This window comes from Eurosta solidaginis, chromosome 3 (genome assembly GCF_040869045.1).
Source record: "Eurosta solidaginis isolate ZX-2024a chromosome 3, ASM4086904v1, whole genome shotgun sequence".
Taxonomy (NCBI): Eukaryota; Metazoa; Arthropoda; class Insecta; order Diptera; family Tephritidae; genus Eurosta; species Eurosta solidaginis.
In genome coordinates this window covers 78,270,829-78,293,651 of record NC_090321.1, presented here as the reverse complement: position 1 = coordinate 78,293,651, position 22,823 = coordinate 78,270,829, and the positions used below count along the sequence as shown (strand labels likewise).

General features: G+C 40.7%; 2 protein-coding genes across 2 annotated transcripts in view; one reads left to right on the top strand and one right to left on the bottom strand.

Annotated features, from left to right (window-relative positions):
• The window catches only part of LOC137244042 (uncharacterized), a 460,752-nt gene that overhangs the window by 289,568 nt on the left and 148,361 nt on the right, over positions 1-22,823 (bottom strand). The gene's annotated exons all lie outside the window — the stretch shown is intronic.
• Positions 3,503-22,823, top strand: part of ktub (Tub domain-containing protein ktub) — a 303,097-nt gene continuing 283,776 nt past the window's right edge. The window contains exons 1-2 of the mRNA XM_067772480.1: positions 3,503-3,676; positions 15,240-15,415. Coding sequence (XP_067628581.1) covers positions 15,371-15,415 — 45 coding nt within the window. The 5' untranslated portion in view covers positions 3,503-3,676; positions 15,240-15,370. The remainder of the gene's footprint in view (positions 3,677-15,239; positions 15,416-22,823) is intronic.

Genomic DNA, 22,823 nt, shown 5'->3' with positions numbered 1-22,823 from the left:
TATATATATATCTCGATAGAGTTATGCCGCTAAAACCTACTGTAACATCAACAAAGTTAATATACTCTGTGAACTTTGCTCAGATACGTCACTCTATCTATTAATAAGGCCCCTCATGAAAGCTCGAAATGCTCGTAAAAAGTGTAAACCCCGTAAGCTTAAAGGTATATCGAGTTTTATTAGAGCTTTCACATCTTTTTAAAAAACACAATCCCTGGATTTCGGATTTTGGATCTCATAGAGACTTTTACCATTATTATTTTTTATTGATTTATTTTATTTTGATTCAAAAATAAAAAAAATTAAACCTATGATAATATGAGTAGTTTAACAAAAAACATTTTTTAGAAAAATGTGTGTTTCCTTTGAAATCGAATTATTTAACCAGGAAAAGGGGACTTACTGTGATTTCAAATTAAAACATAAAAAATAAACCAACCTTGATCTTACAATTTTTTTAAATGTAGCCCCGGGGTTTCGGTATGGCAAAATGGCTCAGGAGGCCCGGGACTCGGGATTTCCGGAACTCGATAACATATATATATATATATATAACACTTCATTTCTTGATAAATTTCAGAATTAAAACTAACAACAGCAAATATAAACATATAAATGTTTGTGTTTTGTTATTGTTGAATTTTTTCATAGGCTAATCCGATCTAATCGCGGCTTAGTGCAAATGAAATATTCCACTATTTTTCCCGACGTTTCGCAAAACTTTTTTAGCATCTTCAGGGGCATTTCCGTTTTATTTGCTGGTAAAAAGAAGAAATTACAAATGTTAATTTTAATTTAAAGACCATTACAAACATATGTACTTGGTATTTACGTAAATATTTGGGATTACCAAGTACATACATATGTTTGTAATTAGTTTTGTATGAAAACCAACACTTTTAACAAATAAATTTTTAATTTTTTGACATTTTATCTTGCTGTCGGCATATTTTCTCTTTTTGGTTTTGATTCAAAACAATATTGAAGTTTTAAATTTATAATTAAGTTTGGAATTTAGACTGGATTAAAACTAAAAAAATTGTGGTGACGTTTTTAATTTCGATGAAAAAAGTTTTAAAAAATTTGCTTAAGCCGATGAATGGTTGAAAATTCAAACTAAACTTTTTAACTGTGTAAGAACATTTTGAAAAAATCATGGCTCCATCAATTTTACTAAAACTATGCTGGTGAGGGTTTCTCACTAAACAAAATTCTACTAAATGAAAAATAAGTGCAATTTTGCTTTAGTTGGAAGAAATACATTTAATATTAAGCCTTTTCATTTGCATTCATCATATACATATACATATATGCTCAATATCTGAAAAAAGGCGTAGTTGGAAGATTTTGTCTCACCAAAAGGAGGTAATTGTGCACAACCTACTTATTTAAAATTTGTACGTAGTTGAATTAAATATTTGTGTAAAATCATACTTGAATACTTAGATTATTAAAATATTTTTTTTCTAAATGTTTCTTATGAAAACGACTGCAGGAATTAAGAAAACGTCCTTCTTCTAATGTCGGAGAGATGTGGGGATCTTTAAAAAAAATTTGCGAAAATCTCTCAATCCTCAATCCTGTCAATTTCAGATTTGAGATAAGGTCTTGAAATTAAGTCAAGTTTAAATCGAATGATGGGTATAGCAATCTTAAGGTATAAAATTTCAGAAGTTTATACTATTACGGCTCAGGAAACCTAAGAGAGCATACCCAGTTGAAATAATATAGGTGAAATAGTTTTTGAAAGAGCGCAAAGATAACACCTAGGTCTTTGCTCTCGTCTAAGGACTGGATACAAATGTAAAAGGACTTTTTAAAATTGATAGATGCGAATTACTACCTCAGAGTGTGGCACCATCAATGCCTTTTTGGAAAGACATCCACAAAAGACTCCAAAAGTAAGAGATTGGTAAAATATGGCGCTACAGTAGCATGTCTCTTTTTTTTAATCGACGGCACCGAGACAAGAGCATCATTTGAGGTGAGCCATATATCAATAAAGTTCGGCGTTGTTCGATGGTCAGAATGACAATCATGGTCTGATTTACACTTGTCTTTAATACGGTGTAATAATCGTAGAAAGCCAGTACAGAAATAAGAGAGGTCCAGCAAGTACTTGGGAAACTTAAGATACTTTCTGCAGTCTAATTGATAAGCAACAAACTCGTAGATTTCGACATTCATAACATAGCAATGTAAGAAGCTGTATAAGAAGTGCATTTACATATGTATGTAGTCTCTCGAATAGTATTGGTCAGAAATATGTGGCCAATTCAAACCAATTTTTCCCGTAGTTCGAATAGCTCCAACATTTCCATTTTGATTTTCTATGTTGGAAAATAGTTTAAGCAGCACTAAATTTTCAATTTTAGTGAAGTTAAGAATTGATTGAAATTGTTTTTTAAAATCTTACTGAAATACTGCGTCTAACCATTCTTATTCTACTCCATATGATTGCTCGATTAATCCCAGCGACCGCCGTGGTCTGATGGTAGCGTGATCCGCCTACCACACCGAGGATCCTGTCGTCACGCCCCGGGTAAAGTAACTTTAAAATTTTAGAAACAAATTTTTTCAATTGGAAGAAAATTTTTCTAAGCTGCAAACACTCTTAGTGCATTTCTGCCATGAAAAGCTTTTCAGTGAAAACTCATCTATCTTGCAGATACCGTTCGGAGTCGGCATTGAACGAGTAGGTCCCTTCCCGCCAATTTTTAGGAAAAACTAAAGGGAGCACGACGTAAAATGGAAGAGAAACTCGGCTTAAATCTCTTCGGAGGTTATCGCGCCTTAAATTTATGTTTTTTTATGATTGCTCGTTTTTGCTTTCTGTGGTAGTTCGTTTGTCAGATGGCCAATTGGGTATACTCGCTGTGTAGCCACCTTGATGTTGTTGTCAAAGTAACATCTGCCGCTGTGCCTAGATACAGATAAATAAATAACAAGTAAGCAAAAAACCAAAGTCAACATAGGTACTTAAGTATGTGAATTTTCCTATAGCTTCGTTTGGATATACATATGTATATATGCAAATAAGTACATATACATTTACTACACCGAGAGCGCATGCCTTAACTCCGTGAATAAAGTAGGTAGGAGGTCAGCAGACTGGGCTGGGTTGTGACATTACTCGTTAACTGAACGCCCTTGCAGACTGTTAAATCAGCTGTGGTGTTACGGAAGAGTTAGTGAGAGTCAAGAGCGGAGAGAAAATGAGAAAAAGAGTTTGAGTGAAATTTTAATGTTGTGAACATTTTGCCTTAACATAGTAGCTCTGTTGCGCAGAAACTCAGAGTGTGCGTCTGCACCCTTTTTCGGGTGAGAGTTAAAAGGGCATCGCACCAACACAACCAAAAACCTAACACACTAATACTACTTCAAACTAGCGGTCTGCAAAGGATCTCTTCGTTTCCAAGCTGTTCCTTCGCTGCTGCTGTTGCTGCTAACAGAAGTGACAAAAAAGATATGCAGCCAACAGGACGACTGGTTGCGAGTTCATAGTACAAACTCAGTTTTGTGCGGCACTTCAAATTTGAATTAGTCATTCTCGTTGGTAAGCCGTGTACGGTATGAAAAATTTCGTGTGAGAATAAAAGGTGTATTTGAGTTACTCAGCTACACACGTTGCGTGATAAGCTATTTGAAACGTATTTAGAAATTTGAATTTCCAAAGGTGAAAGTCACTACAAAGCGCAACGAAAATATATTGCATTTTGCTTCGTTTTTCTATGTTTTTACTACTTAATTTAACCTCAGTGTTTCTTAAATTTTTATTTTTATTTTTGTAAGTGCCCAACAGTGACGTTGCTTTACATACATTCGTCCGTAATTTGCATTTTGTGAAATCGCCAATTTCTAATTAACATTTAATTGTTAAACAAAATCAAAATAGTATTGAGAAAAAGGCCACTGTATCCGCTAGAATTGTAGGTCTATGAAAATTGCAGTTCGATCGCGAATTAGCGAATGCAACAACCAAAACAAAGTTGATAACAGAAAGGCAACAAAGTTAGCTGAAAATTAAAAATTAGCACTTTTTATGCGGCAAGTATTTGAAAAGTATAAATAAAAACACGCACATACACATGTGTGAAAATGAGTTTGCTTGTGTATGTGAAGTTGCGGTAGAGCGAAACAGTGAAGTGTTTTCAACGACTGAGTGCTCAAAATTTAATTCAAAAAAATTGTAATACAATATGAGTATAAAAAATAAAAAAAACGCGTATCTTCCCGTTTTAATAACAGAATTTTTAAATGATCACGTTTTATTTCGAGAAGATTTAGACATAGCATTTATAATTTTTTCTACACTTCATAATTTACACTATAATATATGCCGACTCCGCACAGTCTCTTAGGCAGACGCGTTTTTTCTGAGAAGATTTTCATCACATAAATACACTCAGAGTGTTTGCAAAATCACTGTCAAGGCGATCCCTTTAAAAATACCTCTTTATAAAGTATAGAAAAAAAAATAAATTTCCAAACATTAACTTTGGAATTGTTCATAAAGGAACGCAAAAAATCTTTTTCAATTTTTAAAACCGCAATAGCTCTGAAATGGTTAATCGCAATGGGTAAATATGTGAGATGGTGTCTACCAGTACTTATTAGATCCATAACTCATTTTTACGAAATGTTTTGACAGTGTCATATTTAGCGCTCATGTAGAATATTTTCCTACAAATTGGCGTGGCGGGGCGTATGTAAGTCCATGTTTTATGCCGAGTCCGACTTCTTTTCTGACTCCTTTTCTCAGCGAGCTTTAGGCTGACGGCAGAGTGCTCGCTATAAACTATACTAGGCGAAAAGCGATTTTAATTTTCATATATTTTACAAGTTTGATAAAGCGAACTAAAGTTCATACTTAGAAAAATTGTGATAAATTAAGAAAGGGTGCTATCGGGTTCCAAGTTATTTCTTAGACTCAAATTTGGTCCCATGCAGTGAATAAGAAAAATATTGCATATATTTAAATAAAGGTGTAAATGATTTTTTTTTTAATTTTCAGCCCAGTTCATACATATTTTAAACTTCGAGTATACAGGGAGTTTTTTCGTTTTCTTCTCAAACTATCAATTTTTACCTGTTTTTTATTTGTTCATATGTTAAAAAAATATTTCGAAGTCGCTGTGCTCAAAACACCTAAGACCTAAGGCCGAATAAAGCGGGAAAAATAGAAAGATCAAATTCAACTTTTCTACAGTAACGACTCTATTATGTTTTATAAGTGTACAATGTGTTGTCGCCCCGAAGCTGCAGAAATAATCGCCCTTTGCGAAGGAGTAAGAGATTTTCTAAACCCTTTCTCGAACTCACAAGCAGTTTAAAAAAGAATAAGCTTAAAATTCCCTGCAACACGACTCTAACGTAATAAGAATTATAATTGACACCTCCTTTGATTTTAGAGTTACAACGTGACCCGTGATTGTGTACTCTCTATTTATATGACTGTCACTAAATGATGGTAGAACGAAAATCTGCCGTCCAATTCCAGGCCTTAAATTCCAGCTTTCGCTAACGCTAAAAAGTCCTCTCCTAAAATCTCTAAAATGATATCAAGTAAACAGAAAAGTATGCAACATTTTGTACCATACGATCAAAAGATAACCGCCTAGGTCAGGTCAGGTTGGGTGGTAGCTTCCCTGATGAGAGGAAGCTCACTTGGACAACATGACGGTCCGTTGTGATACCACATATAATAAGCTAAACTAACGGTGACGTAGATATAACTACTTAGAGAATCGTTGGGTAGCAACGATAAAGTTCCGAATGATCCCGATCTCAACCTTGGATAGCTCCTCGGGAGATCCAAGTGAGTCACGACCAAAATACTTTCGCCTAGTTCTGGCAAAAGCTGGGCAGTCAAGCATAAAGTGATTTGGTGATTCCACCTCATCATCCTCCATACAGCTGCAGCAGGATGGAGTTTCCAATATATTGAGACGTACCGCATGGATACCCATGGGACAGTGCCCTGTCAAAACCCCAATGACCATTGATAGGTGAGCCTTAGTGAACCCAATTATTTCAGCAGACCTCCTGCCATCCACTTTCGGCCAGAAAGATCTTGATATCCTACAAGACGTAGTGTCCGCCCAACGTTTGCTGAGCTGACTCGAGGCCCAGCTATGGAAGAGCAATCCACAGGTGGCTAGCGGAATCCCGAAATCCCTACAGCCATCTTCATCCGGTTCAGTTGTACCGATTCGGGCTAAGAGATCCGCTTGACAGTTACCCGGAATATCACTATGGCCCGGGACCCAGATAATCTTAATTGTAAAATAATTCGATGCAATCGCAAGTGTGGTCAGGCACTCCCAGACCACCCTCGATCGCACTGTAGTTGAGCTCAAGGCCTTTATAGCCGCTTGGCTATCAGAGTAGATGTTAAATTCCCTAACCGTAGTAGCGCTGGATAGCATTTCATCCACCGCATCCTTAATCGCAGCAACTTCCGCTTGGAATACACTGCAGTGATCAGCCAACTTAAACTTGCGGCTTACATTTAGCTCTTGACAAAAGACCCCCCCGCCAACCTTTCCGTCCAACTTCGACCCATCCGTGAACAAGTTAACCGGTCCCATGCCCCAGATAATTCCTCTTCTCCACTCCTCCCTCGGGGGAATGACTGGGGTGAAGGTTGTATAGGGAGCGGCCACCGGCATGCAATAGTCCGTCCTGTCCGGGATAAAGTCGAAACTAGTAAGAAGGCTAGAGTGTCCGAAATCAGAAAGCATATAACCCATATCACGATGCCTGACCAACGACCGGGCCGCGGCTGCCTTTCCCGCAATATCTACTGGATGTATATTCAGCATGACATTCAGTGCCAAGGTAGGTGTTGTTCTCATAGCGCCACTGATGCCGATAAGCGCCGTCCGTTGCACTGACACTAGCATTTTGGAGGTGCTCGCCGTGTCCAGTGCTTTCCACCAGACCAGCACCCCATATAGCAGAATCGGTTTGACAACCATCTCATAAAGCCAGTGTACTACTCCTGGCGAGAGCCCCCATCTCTTTCCGATAGCCCCCCTGCAGCAGTACAAGGCAACCGCGGCCTTCCTGGCCCTATCTTCCACATTGGGCCTCCAGGACAGCTTCTTGTCCAGAACAATTCCCAAATATTTAACCCTGTCAGTAAGTACCAACGGTACCCCTCCAATCGAAGGAGTTCTGAAGTCGGGTATCTTATATCTCCTTGTAAAAAGAACCAATTCTGTTTTTACCGGGTTGACCGCCACTCCACATGATTCAGCCCACCTAGCCACAGTATCCAGGTATCCCTGCAGAACATCGCGCAGGGTGCCCAGAAATTTGCCCCTGACTAGGATAGCGAGGTCATCTGCATAGGCAACCACCCGACAGCCATTGGCTTCCAGCTCCACAAGAAGCTCGTTGACTACCACAACCCAGAGCAGAGGAGATAGGACACCTCCCTGTGGCGTGCCCCTGCACACCTTCCTCCTTATTATGGCTCCTCCCCACTCCGCTGCGACAATTCTGCCGCATAGAAGTTTGCTAATAAATTCAACCAGAGCCGCTTCGACTCCTAAACCCAGCAGAGCTCTTTCGATTGCCCCCGGTAGAACATTGTTAAAAGCCCCCTCGATGTCTAGAAAGGCACCCAGAGCATACTCTTTATGTTCTAGAGACCCCTCTATTTGCTTTACAATCGAATGGAGAGCCGTTTCCGTCGATCTGCCTTTGCAGTACGCATGCTGTGAAGCCGACAGTAACCCCCCAGGTATCCTTTCTCGTAGGTACAGGTCAATCAGCCGCTCAAGCGTCTTAAGAAGAAACGACGAGAGACTGATTGGCCTGAAATCCTTAGGTGTTACATGAGAGCCCCTGCCGGCCTTCGGAATGAAGATGACCCTGACCGTGTGCCACGACCTAGGGATATAGTTAAGCCTGAGGCAGTTAGTGTAGATGATGGCCAACCAGCGGCAGGAAATCCCTAAAGACCTTTGAAGTTGCGCAGGAATGATGCCATCCGGACCGGGTGACTTATAGGGCTTGAACGAATTTATAGCCCAGGATATTTGACTTTCCCGTAGTGGGATGGCAGGCATTTCTGCATGGCCAGCAACCGCCGACCACGCAAGCGAAGATCCCTGCGCAACTGGGACATCGGGAAAATGATTGTCCAGTAAAAGTCTCAGGGACTCCTCGCTACTCATCGACCAGTCCCCACCATCATCTCTCAGATACCCCCGAGGGGCGGGATTCCTAGAGAGTATTTTTCTAAGCCTCGCGGATTCATTGCAGCCCTCCACGTTTTCGCAGAAGCTTCGCCATGAATCCCGCTTGGCTAACCTTATTTCATATTTATAAATCCCCAGACTCACCTTATAGAGCTCCCAGTCCGAGGGTAGTCTACTCCTCCTGGCTCTATTAAAGAGCCGCCTACTGGACGCTCTTAGGTCGTCAAGGGAATCAGACCACCAGGGCGGCTTGCCCTTCCCCCTGTAAGTTTTCAGTGGGCAGGACTGTTGAAAGGCGCTATTGCTTGCCAAGGTGAAGTTTTCCACCAGATCGTCTATTTCAGATTCGGACAGGTCCGAACCAGCGATAGGCACCTCAGGCAATAGCTCTCCCAACTTCCTACAATACAAGTCCCAGTTGGTACTTTTAGGGTTCCTAAAAGATATTTTACCGGGACGTTCTTCATTCACCGAGAACTGAATATATCGGTGATCAGAGAAAGAGTGCTCGTTGAGAACCCTCCATCCAGATATCCGATCTTCCAGTTCTCTGCTAACCAGGGTGAGGTCCAAGACCTCCTCCCTTACCGCAGTAATAAAAGTCGGGTCATTCCCCCTATTACATATACAAAGTCCCTCATCTACAATAAAAGTAAATAAAGACTCACCTCTGGTGTTCGTATCCGAGCTCCCCCATATGCTATGGTGTGCATTAGCATCGGCACCTATGATTACGCCAACACCTCTCCGCCTTGCTTCAGCGGTGATTTCGCCCAGTATCACAGGCGGTGGTCCCGTTACGTCCCCATGGGGCATATACGCTGAGACCACCCACAATTCGCTACTGCCTCGCTCGAGGCAGACCGTGGTTACGTCAGCATTGCTGAAATTAGAGAGAATGAAAGCTTTAAATTCCTTTTTAATAAGCACACAGGATCTAGGCCTACCTGCCTCCCCATGCACCAAGGTGTTGAATTTTCCCGTCCTTAATCCAGAAATTTTTCCGCCGTTACTACTCAGCCACGGCTCCTGGACAAGGACAATATCCACTCCGCCTTTCTCAAGACAGAGCAACAAGTTTGCGGAAGCCGCCTTAGAATGCTGAAGATTGATTTGACGGATTTCCATCAACACCACTCTTCTTCTTCTGCACCCCATCCTTGGCGGCTTCGCCCTCGGAGACTAGGAGATCCTCCTCCTCCCCCAACAGACGACTTACACTGATGACGGATCCCGCCATCGATGATTCGCCCTCGGAGGCCAGGAGCTCCTCCTCGGCCCTATCAGCCAGACGACTAGCACTGATGACAGATCCCGCTATTGACGGGACGTCAACAGTGCTTTCGCTGTCCAAATTAGCGGAGTCAGCATCCACAACCATGGGTACTGGCTCCCCTGCGGACGCCTCCACCTCCCGAACAGTCTCTGTGGGAGAGGAACCATCCCCCCTGGAATCGGCGTGGTAGATTTTAAGAACCACACGCTCGAGGCCATAGGAGATAACCCCCCTCGTGTCAGAGAGAGGACCGGTGGACTCTGCGTTTAGCAGAATCAGCACTTGCCGACGTGGCCCAACAGCCTCCTCTACTCTGAGGACCCTCCAGTTATGCGTCGGAAGGTTCGGGTTGCAGTAACGCATTAGTTCGAGTATTTTCTCCGGCTGAGATGGCCCGGCAGGCAACCACACCCGAGCCCTCGGTCGAAGGGGGAGATCCCTCCGTTCCACGGCCTCGAGTCTGGCCCCCCTCCAGACCTCCCCTACCAAAGAAATTATTTTCTTAAAGATACAGGCCGACCGCTCGTCAGCACAAGTAATCAGTCTAAAACCATGATACCACCCCGAGTATTCGAAGCATGGCCGCGTACCTGGGCTCTCCATAACAGCGGTCATATAGGCCGCTGATATGGCGCTGGCGACCCACGGCCACTCCTCTCGGGAGATGGCACCATCCTCCCTACTCCTATCCAGGACCCCGAGGGTGATGGAGCCTGCACGTTTAGCGATTTCGCTAAACGAAATTGCGTCCCCACCTCCTCGGGCCCTTTTTGTCGTTGAGGCATTCCGCTCATCCGACCTTTGCCGCTTCATAGCCCCCAAACCCTGCTGCTCACCCGCATCGTTCGACACCGGTGTGTGGTCGTCGCAAGCTACGACGCTCCTGGCCCACTCCAGCGTCCGGGAATGCTTCTCAGACATCTGAGCTGCATCCCTTCCGCCGTAGCGCTCCAAGATCTTCTCAGCTAAGCGCCGATCACCCAGAGCTTTCCTACGCGGCGTCGATCGCCTACCTTTCCCGGCAGGCTTCGACCCCAGGGCTCCCGTTGGGAAAGCTCCTCGCGACAGGGCTTCCTTACTAGTACTGGGCTGCTCCGTCGCATTCGTCGGACCTCTGCCTTTCCCTGTCACAGCCCCATATGGGCCTACATTGGGTGTCGGTTTCGACACCCCTCCACTAACCGAACTACCCGTACCTACGGGGTTTGAAACCAAACCCCTGCGCTGATCCGTCTGATCAGCCCTTTTGACCCGCCGGGAGCTTTCCCGGCTGGCGGCGACCTGCTTCGGAGCACTCCCCGCACCTGTCGCGTCCCCCGCACCATGACGACTTTCGCCGTCACTCCTACCCTCCTTTTTATTCGTCTTCGTGTCCATTCTAAGAAGTCCCCCCTCAAGGCCGCTATCCGGAGCCGATTGTGTAGTCGCCCTTCAACGGTCCCGTGGTTATCTATGCTGCGCAGGGAGGCCACGCGAGGGTTGACGCATTACCTTATGAGTAATGCGTTCAGAGCCAGACCGGACGCAAAGCGGGAAAATCTTCAACCGCACCTACACCACCAACTTAACGGCGACGGAGCCGGAACGTACCTTGAGGCCCGCCACGGTTTTAACGGGACGTGGGCAGGTGCAGCATTAGCCTACCAGCCATTTCGATAGGGTTTCACCCCGACCTACTAAGGTGGCAGAATACTGCACCTACCAGCCCAAAGTCATCAATTCCTATCCATAGTCAAAATCAAGTCCCTAACAATCCGGTTCGTCACCATTGAGTACCGATCTTGACCCTTAACAGGGTCCTCCCTCCCCTGAGCTCGGCACAATGACTCAGGGGTGCGGGTTTTATCGAGTTGTCCTCTCTAGATCCGCCATTATCAGTAGAAGCAGGGGCACCTCGTGCAGGACGTGACAACCAATCACGTGTGACAATTCGTCACTATGGCCGGTCTAAGACTGATACCAGTCCCTGATCCAGAGCCTGGAACCACGTATGATATCCAAGCCAAGTATCTTAACTTATATAAAAGTACAAGAGTTAGGCTGTTATTCATTGTAATCATATGGTACGAAATGTTGCATACTTTGTTCACTTGATATTGTTTTAGAGATTTTAGAAGATGGAGTTTTAGCGTTATACCGTTTTTACATAGAAAATTAATCAAATCACAATTATGTTTAATGAAATAATTTAGTTTCCCTTTTTATACAGGGCCTTTTGTTTCATTAAGCGAACATCTGTCAGCAGCCCCAAAAAAATATTTCGTTTTTACAAAAAATAGTTAAAATGGAAAGCAGCCGTTTCCTTCTTAACTATATATAATCAACACAAAATGCATGCGCAACTACCCATAGATGTTGCACCTAACCAAATATGTACCTATTTTCGAAAAAAACCATATTATATTTTGCAGCAAATGCAGCGAAAATAAATTTTGAATTTTTTCCTGTTTTTATATTTTTCGTAAATTATTGAAAATAATTTATTTTTAATTGTCATTTGTTATATTGACAATAAAATTCGGAGCACCAAGCAAAACCGACTGGATTTTTCACTCACATTAGGAATTCAATAAAGCAATAATGAGATAATTAAGAATTTGTATTTTGTATGGAAGATTGAGCTCAATTAAGGCTTTAATGTAGAAAACTTGACTAATTATTTCATTAAGTTTCTGTGTGAAGGCTGGAATTTGGAGGCAGACTAAATCGTTGTAGTGATGACAATGATGTTTCGAAAAACAGAGTTAATCTACTACGATCGATGTAAAGTTCAAACTCTCGGGTTCCCTCGTGCGTGTAATGAAGCACAATTTCATCATAACCTAACTCAGTCCACAGCCCCATAACCAAGTTTCTATTATTCTTTTGTGATATACTACTTGATATACATTTTCAACAAACGAATGTTGAAATTAAGGATTAATAATTAGTTCGTACACCTGCTGTCTGACCAAATCATATTTACATATATGAATATATCGACTTCTCCAACTAAAATAGTTGTTTCAAACAAGTTTCATATTAATTTCATGCTGAATATAGAATATTTTATTTAAATTTATGCATTTATATTATGCTCCCAAGTGTCCTTATGGCAGAAAGCGTTTTTATTGAATATTTAATAAGAAGTCATCGATTGCACTACACTGTAAGCGTGAGGATGGGAGTGTGTGTATTTTGTTTGTTTCCATAAAACCAACAGCCAATTCACGGCGCATCTGCCGTCACTCTCCCTTTGCTCTTTAACACACACATACACAAACTAAGGTAAAATGTATTACCTATTGGCGTCTCAGTTCTCCTCTTATCGTCTACCGTACTCCCGAAGACCAACCCTGTCTCTATTTATGCCAGTGCTCCGATCAACCGCTCCTTCTCCGCTCTTGCTTTAATAGGATTTCAATAATAAGTAAAGGAGCTTCAACACGCCAACCAAACCGCCGATAAAATTAAATGAAAAAAAAAGAACGTTCAAACCAAAACCAAATCGTTTAAAAGTGTAAATAAAACACCGCAGAGCGCCACATGGGCACGGTCGCATTTGTTAGTTACATTTTAATAAATCGAACTTTTATTTGGTGATATGACAACAGGCAAAATAGCAACAAAAGGACGCGTGTAATGTTTCCTCATACGAGGGTTCCTACCTACATAAATTTTCGGAAACTTCGAGATTCCAATGTGAATATGTCAATTTGATGTTGTAGTTTAAAGTGTCTAGTTTTTGTATACGTAAAATGACATCAGAGTTTTACCATGAATGGACAATTTGTGTTAATTACAAATCTTTGACATACCTCGGCAAAAAAAGAATTAACTAGTGAAGATTTGAACAAAATAAACTTAAGATTCGACGCTTTTCTAGACACTATGGGTCAACTTGTTTCTATGGTTCATTAGTTCTCCAAGTTTCATTGTGCTGTGCAAAGAGACACGCGGTAAAATCGTGAAATGACAAAACGGGTTAGTTTGTGACACAAACGTATATACCTATAAAATGAATTTCGGGAAGAGGTGGGGACTCCTGCCAGTCATGCGACGGATACTAAAGTATGGTGCTCTGGTCAGGTGGCAGACTTTACGACTAAGGAGCAACTAAAAAAATGTTGGAAGGTGCACAGGTCTGCGAATATCAGTGCAGTAAGTGGTGCATCTCGGCAAGGGATAACTGCCATCCTTTTCTTGATGGCCCTGCTTCCGTTCGTACAGAGTTTGGCGGCAAAGAGAATTTAACATGTCGAAATACATAAGCTGACGACGGGCACACCACGATACACGACAACATGTCAAGAGGACGTTTAAACGGTGTTCAAAGAAAACTAAAGTCCAACACGGACTATATAACGGCAATTGTTGACTTTCAGATACAGAACATAAGGTTTTATTCGAGGGAAACACGGGGTGAGGGCCTGAACAACCGTAGGGACATTACAGACGACTTAGTCTTTAATGAGTAGGAAATATAGTAACGCGCCGAACGCCGCCGCCGCGCCGATATGTTTGACATTCGGCGACGGCGGCGGCGGCGTATATCTCTACAATGCGGCGACGAGAATCGAAAATATCGCGCTAAGTCGAGCTCTCGATTTCTTGAGTCTCGCAATTATCGCTTGTGCTCGAACAGAAAGCGTAAGCCCTAAAAATAAAAAATGTTTACATATATTGGCGCGTCGCAAAATGAAGGTAGTCACCCTCGTATTTATTGTTTGGACTTGTGAAAATGAACATACTTATATTAAAATGTTTGTTCATTTGAGTTTAGTATCTCGTCATGTTTGGTATCTCTTCAGTGATTATGTTGTCATATTGATGTTGTTGTTGTCACCGTGGAGTGTTTTGTTCTGTGCGGGCGGATGTTTTGTATTCGCTTCATGTTTTACTTATGGATGGCTGGATCAGTTCACTGTGAACATCTGTCACATTTTTCTCTTCTTTGCTCCTTCGTCGGCCACTGCAATAATTTGACGTGTGGACGTGCACATAAATAACCCTGCAAAAATCGCGAGTACTCCATGCATGCATGTATGTAGTACTGGCTTGGACCAACCGAGTGCTCCAAAATTAACCACAATTCATACAAAAAATATGGTCCAATTAACATTGCGATGTCCTAGGACTGGACCATATACTCCAGCTCCGCATTACATCAGAGTAATCCATGGAGTACCCATAGTCCAATAAACATCGTGTAGTGATTACAATCATTAAAAACGAGCAATGATCGGCTTACAATATGTTCGTGTAGAAACATGAGTTGGTCCATTGCTGCATTACAGTGGAGTACAATGGTAAGTAATCCAGTGGACCACATGATCCAACGATTTTTGCAGGGAATTTGTATTAGTTGCCGTCTTTCAGTGAGTTTTACAGCTCCTGCTCACGCTCAATTCTCATTGAGAGACTTGAGAAGCATATGTCGTGAAATTTTCGCACACGTGAAATGTGATAGGCAGATGTCGCCGCGTTTTTCATTTAACTCATACGGCGAAAGGCTAAGCAGCGACATCTATTTTTGCAAAAGTAGGTATATTAAAGACCGCGTTGCCAACCTAAAAAGAAGTAATTAACAAATTATTTGGCTCACAAATTGAACCAGACTTCTATCTGGATTTATCTGGCTCAAATCGTTGTTGTTGCATTTACATGCAAAATTATTTATCTGGCTCAGGATTTTGCCACCGGATGATAGCTAGTACCTACAACAATAATAAACAAAATTTTATTATGTGTTTTTTGGTGAATAACTTTTTTAGTGCGAATGATGAAATATAAATCGAGGTGAAAAAAACGAAAGAGCGTGATTGAAGTTTTTACAAGAAAATTTTAGTCTTAAGTAATTATTTACAATTATTAAGAATCCGCTTTGATCAGCACAACAACAAATATGTCTGCAATTAGCAGCAGCCGGAATCAAAAAATGGAACAACAGGTAGGTTATTTGGAGTGTTTCGTTTTTATATAATTTTATACTCAGTTGAGCAGAGCTCACAGAGTATATTAACTTTGATTGGATAAGGGTTGGTTGTACAGGTATAAAGGAATCGAGATAGATATAGACTTCCATATATCAAAATCATCAGTATCGAAAAAAATTTTGATTGAGCCATGTCCGTCCGTCCGTCCGTCCGTTAACACGATAACTTGAGTAAATTTTGAGGTATGTTGATAAAATTTGGTATGTAGGTTCCTGGGCACTCATCTCAGATCGCTATTTAAAATGAACGATATCGGACTATACCACGCCCACTTTTTCGATATCGAAAATTTCGAAAAACCGAAAAAGTGCTATAATTCATTACCAAAGATGGATAAAGCAATGAAACTTGGTAGGTGAGTTGAACTTATGACGCAGAATAGAAAATTAGTAAAATTTTTGCCAATGGGCGTGGCACCGCCCACTTTTAAAAGTTTTACAAGCTGTAATTTGGCAGTTGTTGAAGATATCATGATGCAATTTGGCAGGAACGTTATTCCTATTACTATATGTATGCTTAATAAAACTTAGCAAAATCGGAGAACGACACGCCCACTTTAAAAAAAATTTTTTTAAAGCCAAATTTTAACAAAAAATTTAATATCTTTACAGTATATAAGTAAATTATGTCAACACTCAACTCCGGTAATGATATGTGCAAAAAAATACAAAAATAAAAGAAAATTTCAAAACGGGCATGGCTCCGCCCTTTTTCATTTAATTTGTCTAGGATACTTTTAATGCCATAAGTCGAACCAAAATTTACCAATCCTTGTGAAATTTGGTAGGGGCTTAGATTCTAGGACGATAACTGTTTTCTGTGAAAAAGGGCGAAATTAGTTGAAGCCACGCCCAGTTTTTATACACAGTCGACCGTCTGTCCTTCCGCTCGGCCGTTAAGACGATAACTTGAGCAAAAATCGATATATCTTTACTAAACTCAGTTCACGTACTTATCTGAACTCACTTTGTATTGGTATAAAAAATGGCCGAAATCCGACTATGACCACGCCCACTTTTCCGATATCGAAAATTACGAAAAATGAAAAAAAAAATGCCATAATTCTATACCAAATACGAAAAAAGGGATGAAACATGGTAATTGGATTGGTTTATTGACGCAAAATATAACTTTAGAAAAAAACTTTTTAAAATGTCTGTACCACCTACCATATTAAGTAGAAGAAAATAAAAAAGTTCTGCAGGGCGAAATCAAAAGCCCTTGGAATCTTGGCAGGAATACTGTTCGTGGTATTACATATATAAATAAATTAGGGGTACCCGACAGATGATGTTCTGGGTCACCCTGGTCTACATTTTGGTCGATATCTCGAAAACGCCTTCACATATACAACTACCACCACTCCCTTTTAAAACCCTCATTAATACCTTTAGAGTCACCCCTGGTCCACCTTTAAGTATGTAATGTTCGGTTACACCCGAACTTAGTATTCCTTACTTATTTTTTATTTTTTATGCTTATTAAGAAGGAGAGGGCTGTAGAAAGAAATTAAGAACTTTCAATGAAGTGGACAACTTTAAGCAATGTTACCTCCAATTCAGAGCGATAACAAAATCCTCAAGTCTCTTGCTGGCATAAAGCAATCAGTCAGCAAATTGTGTGCTACGTGTGTCTAGTAGGCCGTCGAGCTTGAAAGAAACAAATGAAGTACTGAACCAGCAGTTTATATTAAATTCCCAGAGCGCTGTGCATCGTTACAGACAGCATTTTGAAGAACTCAAATTGTATCAAAATAACGTGAAAAGCCTCATCCACACTAAGTCCTCAATGCCGATAAGTTGAGAGTCGAGACCATATTTTGCATAACAGATTTCGAAACAGTTCCGCAGTTTCCTTACGCTTTATTTTCATTTTTAAGTTGGAATGTTGCCATTCTTGCTTTGTTGCATTCGGATAGTGGGACGTAATTTTCTACTTAAGATATTGGGGTATCGTGTTCGATGCATCCATCTGTTTTTAAAAGTATGTATAAGTCTTCTATCAATAAATTTAGTACGCTTTGTAAGTTGGTTCCTGCAGTAATATGCCTCAGCCCTTGGGACTACCGTCCTCGGATGGATTGTCTAGTGGAACTTTCGGGCGTTACTCCTCCAAGCCAGTATCTAAAATTCTTCTCACGCTGCCGGATTCACGTTTCCCTTATATAACTAGGCGTCTGTTGTTGTTGTGTTAATAGTGCTTCGCCCCGTTCTTGTCACCAATATTCCAAGGAAACTAGCAGTTTCAACAGGGGTCGACCATAGGGAGGTTGATGTTATAGTCGCAGGTTTCACATTACAATTGAAAAGATGGTTGGTGTCATGTGGAGACACATCGCATGCAGGACACACATTACGTAGGTCGGGGCTGATGCTGGACGAGTGAGAGTTTAGGGTAGGTTAGGTTAGGTTAAGAGGGCGTGCGGTGGTGTTACCCACACTTCCACTCGGAAATATTTTTGTCCATTGTGAGTGCCCTCAGTAAGTACAGAGTGGCGGCAAATTCGGTTAGCCCCATTACCTCTTAGTGGTCCTCATCGAACCACTTGCTTTCCCTGATGAACCCAAGAAGAAGCGAGACGTCCACCTTCCCAACCCCTGCCAGGCTGTCGAAGAAGCGTGAGCCCAGAAATCTGAGCCTTCTTCTTTGAAGCGCCGGGCACCGGCAGAGAAAGTGGTAGATCGGCTCTTCTTCCTCCTCATCCTGACAGCTTCTTCAGAGGGGGCTTGTTGGTATTCGCCACCGTCGGATCATTGGTGCGATAGCACAATAACCTGTGATGACACCCGTAAGTACCCTTACCGCAGATTTGTTCAGTTTGAGAAGGAAGCTGGTGCCTTTCCTATCCAAGCATGGCCATGAGGACCTTGACACTTCGCAGTCAACCCTATTGGTCCATAGCAAGTCCGTTGCGCTGTTCTCATATTCGTCGATCCTCCCTAGGAGATAACTCAGCGGCGGTCGGACAGAGCTCTCCACCTCACTTATGTCTAAGTCGGAACCTTTCCTAGCCATCTCATCCGCGAGTTCATTCCCCTTTTCGGTTCGGCAAGCCCTCCTAATATGTGTCTCACCTATTTGCAAACCATACCCATTTTTCATCTCACCTGGTCATCTTATTCATAACCCTGTTCGAGAATATATCGCCAAGTACCGTTTTCTTCCCTCCTTCGCTCGCTTAAGATAAAGGTGCGATATACGCAGCCTATATCTCCCCGGTATAGGAGTTTGGGGTGCAGATATTGACGCAGTACCAATGCTATGTTTAGAATTGCGACAACTAGAAATCAACGATTCAATCAGACTAATTCTAAATATTCTCGCGGAAATTTGTTCTCGCGGATTTTTTTTATTCCCACGGAAAAGCTCCTCCAATTCTATTCTCCTAGGGAGAAGAATAATTGGGGAATAGGAATTTCGAATTTTCGAAGTCAACTGTTTTGTCAATTGAAATTTCGTTGCGCATTTCTTATTTTGTTTAAAAAATTGTAAAGTTTAATTATTGTTCCCAATTTGTTTGAAATTAAGAAGTAAGGTATAAACAATGCACATTATTGCTTTTCATGTGGTATTCACTGAAATGAGTAATGAATTGGTGCCACAGCATCATCAACAGAGGAGCATAAGAAGAAGACCGGCGGGATAACACAAATCCGCCGGAGTTGCCTGAATTCATTCTGCAAAGCAATTTTCTGGCGGCCAAGTCCAGTTGAGTTTGCCTTTCGCCATATGCCAAAATCTATTTAAGCCTTCTTAAAAAATCCTTGCGCAATTTCTGGATGGCTGCATCAAATATGCGAAGAGCTCTTCCGTTGCTTGTGATAAATTTTTCGACTTAAAGAATATTGTGGTTGTTGTAATAACAGTGAGAATATTGTGGTAGAATGTAAATACATATTTTAGCACAAATTTGTACAAATAAGTGTTCTTTCTTAAAATAACCAATTTCCTTTAACTATTTTGATGCATTCCCTTTAATTTAACTAGTGAAAAAACTCCTATGAAATGGCAGAGAAATATCCCTCTCCCTCACATTCATAATACCTACTTTTCTCCCATAACCGGTTTCCGCTTTTTCGAACATTGTTCAGAATAGGAGGAAAGGGAGAAGTGAAAAAACTCACAAGGAATTTTTATTTAGAATACGAGGAATGGGAGAAGGGAAAAAACTCGCACGGAATTTTCGTTTAGAATTGGGCTGAATATGACCACATTAAACCATCTATGTCATCTCGTCCGTTCAGTACCTAGTTTCATGGGGTTGCCAGAGCCTCGCCTGTTGAAGAAACATGGTTCACCCTTAACCCATTTGGGGTAGCACTGAAGCAATAATGTCATTTCTTTTCCCAGCGAGAATGTATATTATCACTTAAGTTATCTTGTAGGTATTTTGGTACCTTGTAAAAAGTCCTGAGCGTTGTATCTCACTGACCCTTTCTTGATTGTCGCTACTTCTTCTGCTATGCCATCTATTGTGGAGTGCCAATCCGGATACCATACTAACGATGTGGCAGTCTTCCTCATCTTCTATATCTGCTGTGAGCCGTTGATTCAAAAGCCTCTTTCTCATTTTTCTCGCAGTATCTAGCATCTGGTGGGGAAGATTATTTTTTCAATGTATTTGTTGTAGTACGAAAAGAAAAGCTAGGGCAGCTATTTGCAGTAAGCTTAATTTTCTTCGTGATTTTTTCATCAGCCCTCTCTTCATTCATTTGTGGTTGATGCTTGGATTGGATAGGCGATATTGCGCTACAAGGATATTGCTCTTTACAGCCTTTTGAATCAACAGGTTACAGACTCATTTACCTTACTTACAATTGTGAGAAAACTGTGTAGTCTTTACTTTAAATCCCCGATCGGCTTGATAAATTGAACTTTGACCATCTATCATAATGCAGATATCACAAGTTGAAAAGAGAAGATCAGCGAAGGTTCTTGTAGTGTAGTCAATGAAGCCAGGCAGTCCGAGCTGGCGTTGTCTATTGCTCGGCTGTTTTGTTTTCTGCTAGCCTTGGAGAGCTCTTGAGCTATGGGATTCAAGGGGTTGATTAGCGCAACACAATACTTTATAGGTTCACAGCTCCGGCAACCCAACTTCCATGCTCACCTACTCGAGATGAAATAAATATGAATATATCAGTAACATACTTTTCATATAAAAAGGGGGATTGTAACTTAACGATACTTGTTACTGGAACGTGCTAGATCTATATCCTATATATTCTTTATCCTTTAACAACAACAAGCTTTTGACCTATTTAACGAAAGAGCTGACGCTTTGAATTGATCTCGTAATAAAGTTCGCTTGATTCCAGAAACTTAATTAAACTCAACACTATGGACTCATTCAGTCTATGTGAGGTCCTCACGTACTGACTTGTTCAACGTAAGCTGAAAACTCTGTATCTGATTAAGATAATAGAAATAAGTAAGGACGGGCCTGTCTTCGGCAGACAATAATATGTGCAAAATACGAAAGCATATGGTGAAGTTTGAAGTTTCAATCTGATAAATTGGGGAAGATATGACAAAAATCATCTTTTCTGAAAAATCGGTTGTATGGGGGATATATGCTATAGTGGTCCGATCCGGCCGCTTCCGACAAATGTCTAATCGGACACCTAAATATACCCGCTCACCAAATTATATCAAGATAACTAAATTGAGGGGACTAGTTTGCATACAAACAGACAGTCGGATAGACGGACATAGCTAAATCAACTCATCTCTTCATCCTGATTATTTCGGTAAACTTATCTATTTTCCTTTAATGACTTACAATTTTGAGATTCGTTGCAATGTTAATATACCATTTCATTTTCATGAAAGGTATAAAGAGATCTGGTGATGATGAAAATCCTCTTCGCCCTTAATGAGGAAAATTAAGGTTGAGTTTTTTAGTTCAATACATGATTGGGAACTAAAAAGTCTAATTTGAGTTTTCAGTACCAAAGCGAGGAAAGCATCCAATCAATGAATAAATAACTCGTGGTTTACTATTCACCAGAATATTGTCTTTATGTCAGTCAGATACTGAGTCTTTAACATGAATTTCTGTTAAAAGCTTTGCTGCAAATATCATGCTCCCGAAAGCACGATCTATTACCGCTGCTTGCCTTCAATCGAATCGATCAATGTTTTCCAATCAGGGGACTCCAACAATTTCGGAATTTAATTAATATGTAAGTTAGACTGGGTCGATTTATTAACCGATATCGCGCCATCGATTTTTCGATAGGATTTGGGCTCAGGAAAAAAAAGTTCCACTACGCATACCCAAAAAAATAACACTGCATCACAAATTCCAATTTTTTTGTGCACCAGAGACGCCATTATGAAATTCCTATGTAAAATCACCCCCTGATTTGGAAAATCAAGGTTATTTTTAATTCTATGGTAACGTTTTTGAGATATATACGAATAACGGTTTTTTCCAAAAAAAAAAAAAAATTGGGTCCACTTAACAATTCCAAAACGGTTTGAACCTCTTAAAAGGTAATAAAATTTGCTATAAACTGTGCACACAACACTATACAGTCTCCCTGATGTAGATGGAAAAAAGTCATCGAAAAGAAAAACTTTGTGTTTTATCTTTATTCGTTATTGAGAGAACGCGAGAATCGCACAGGCTCGAAAAAGGCGTGGACCCAAGCGTGGGGCTGTAAAATGCTGAAGATCATGTGCAGGTCTTACAATTTAGACCAACAAAGTTATTCTTATCATTGAAAAGAGAGGACTGTAGACCCATGACGGGTATTCTGACTGGGCACTGCCTTCGCATATGCCTTTAAATTAGGCTGTAAGGGTCAATTAGACATTACTCCCACCTAATTCATACTCATAGATTTTGTTGTGTGGTATATTAGTATACTACCTACATATTTATATTGCTTTATTTGCCAATTTTTTTCCTGGGTCAAATGGGTGAATAAAACTTAACTACTGTAATAGTGACAAATCGTAAAGCTTAGAAATCAGGATAAAGTTTAGAGTTGAAGCTACAACTACATACACAACTAAATGAAAATACTAGAAAATTAAATGTGATAAAAAACCACAAAAGTATAAATAACACAAAACCACTAACAAAACTACAATAGCAAATAATGAATAAAAAATCTACCAGAAGCAAAAGTAATGAAAAGAAATAATAGATTCAAAACCAAATAAATACTAGAATACGGGATTTATTTATTCCATTTTATATTGTGGACACAATGAGAATTAAAATGATATGAAGCCAAATGGTAGCAACTAAATAATTGAAAAGATAATGACCTGAAGCTTTTAAAGATTTATACAATTTTTTGCTATTGGTCTCTCTGTTGTCTCTGAAGAGTTTTAAGAGTATAATGGAGTGTG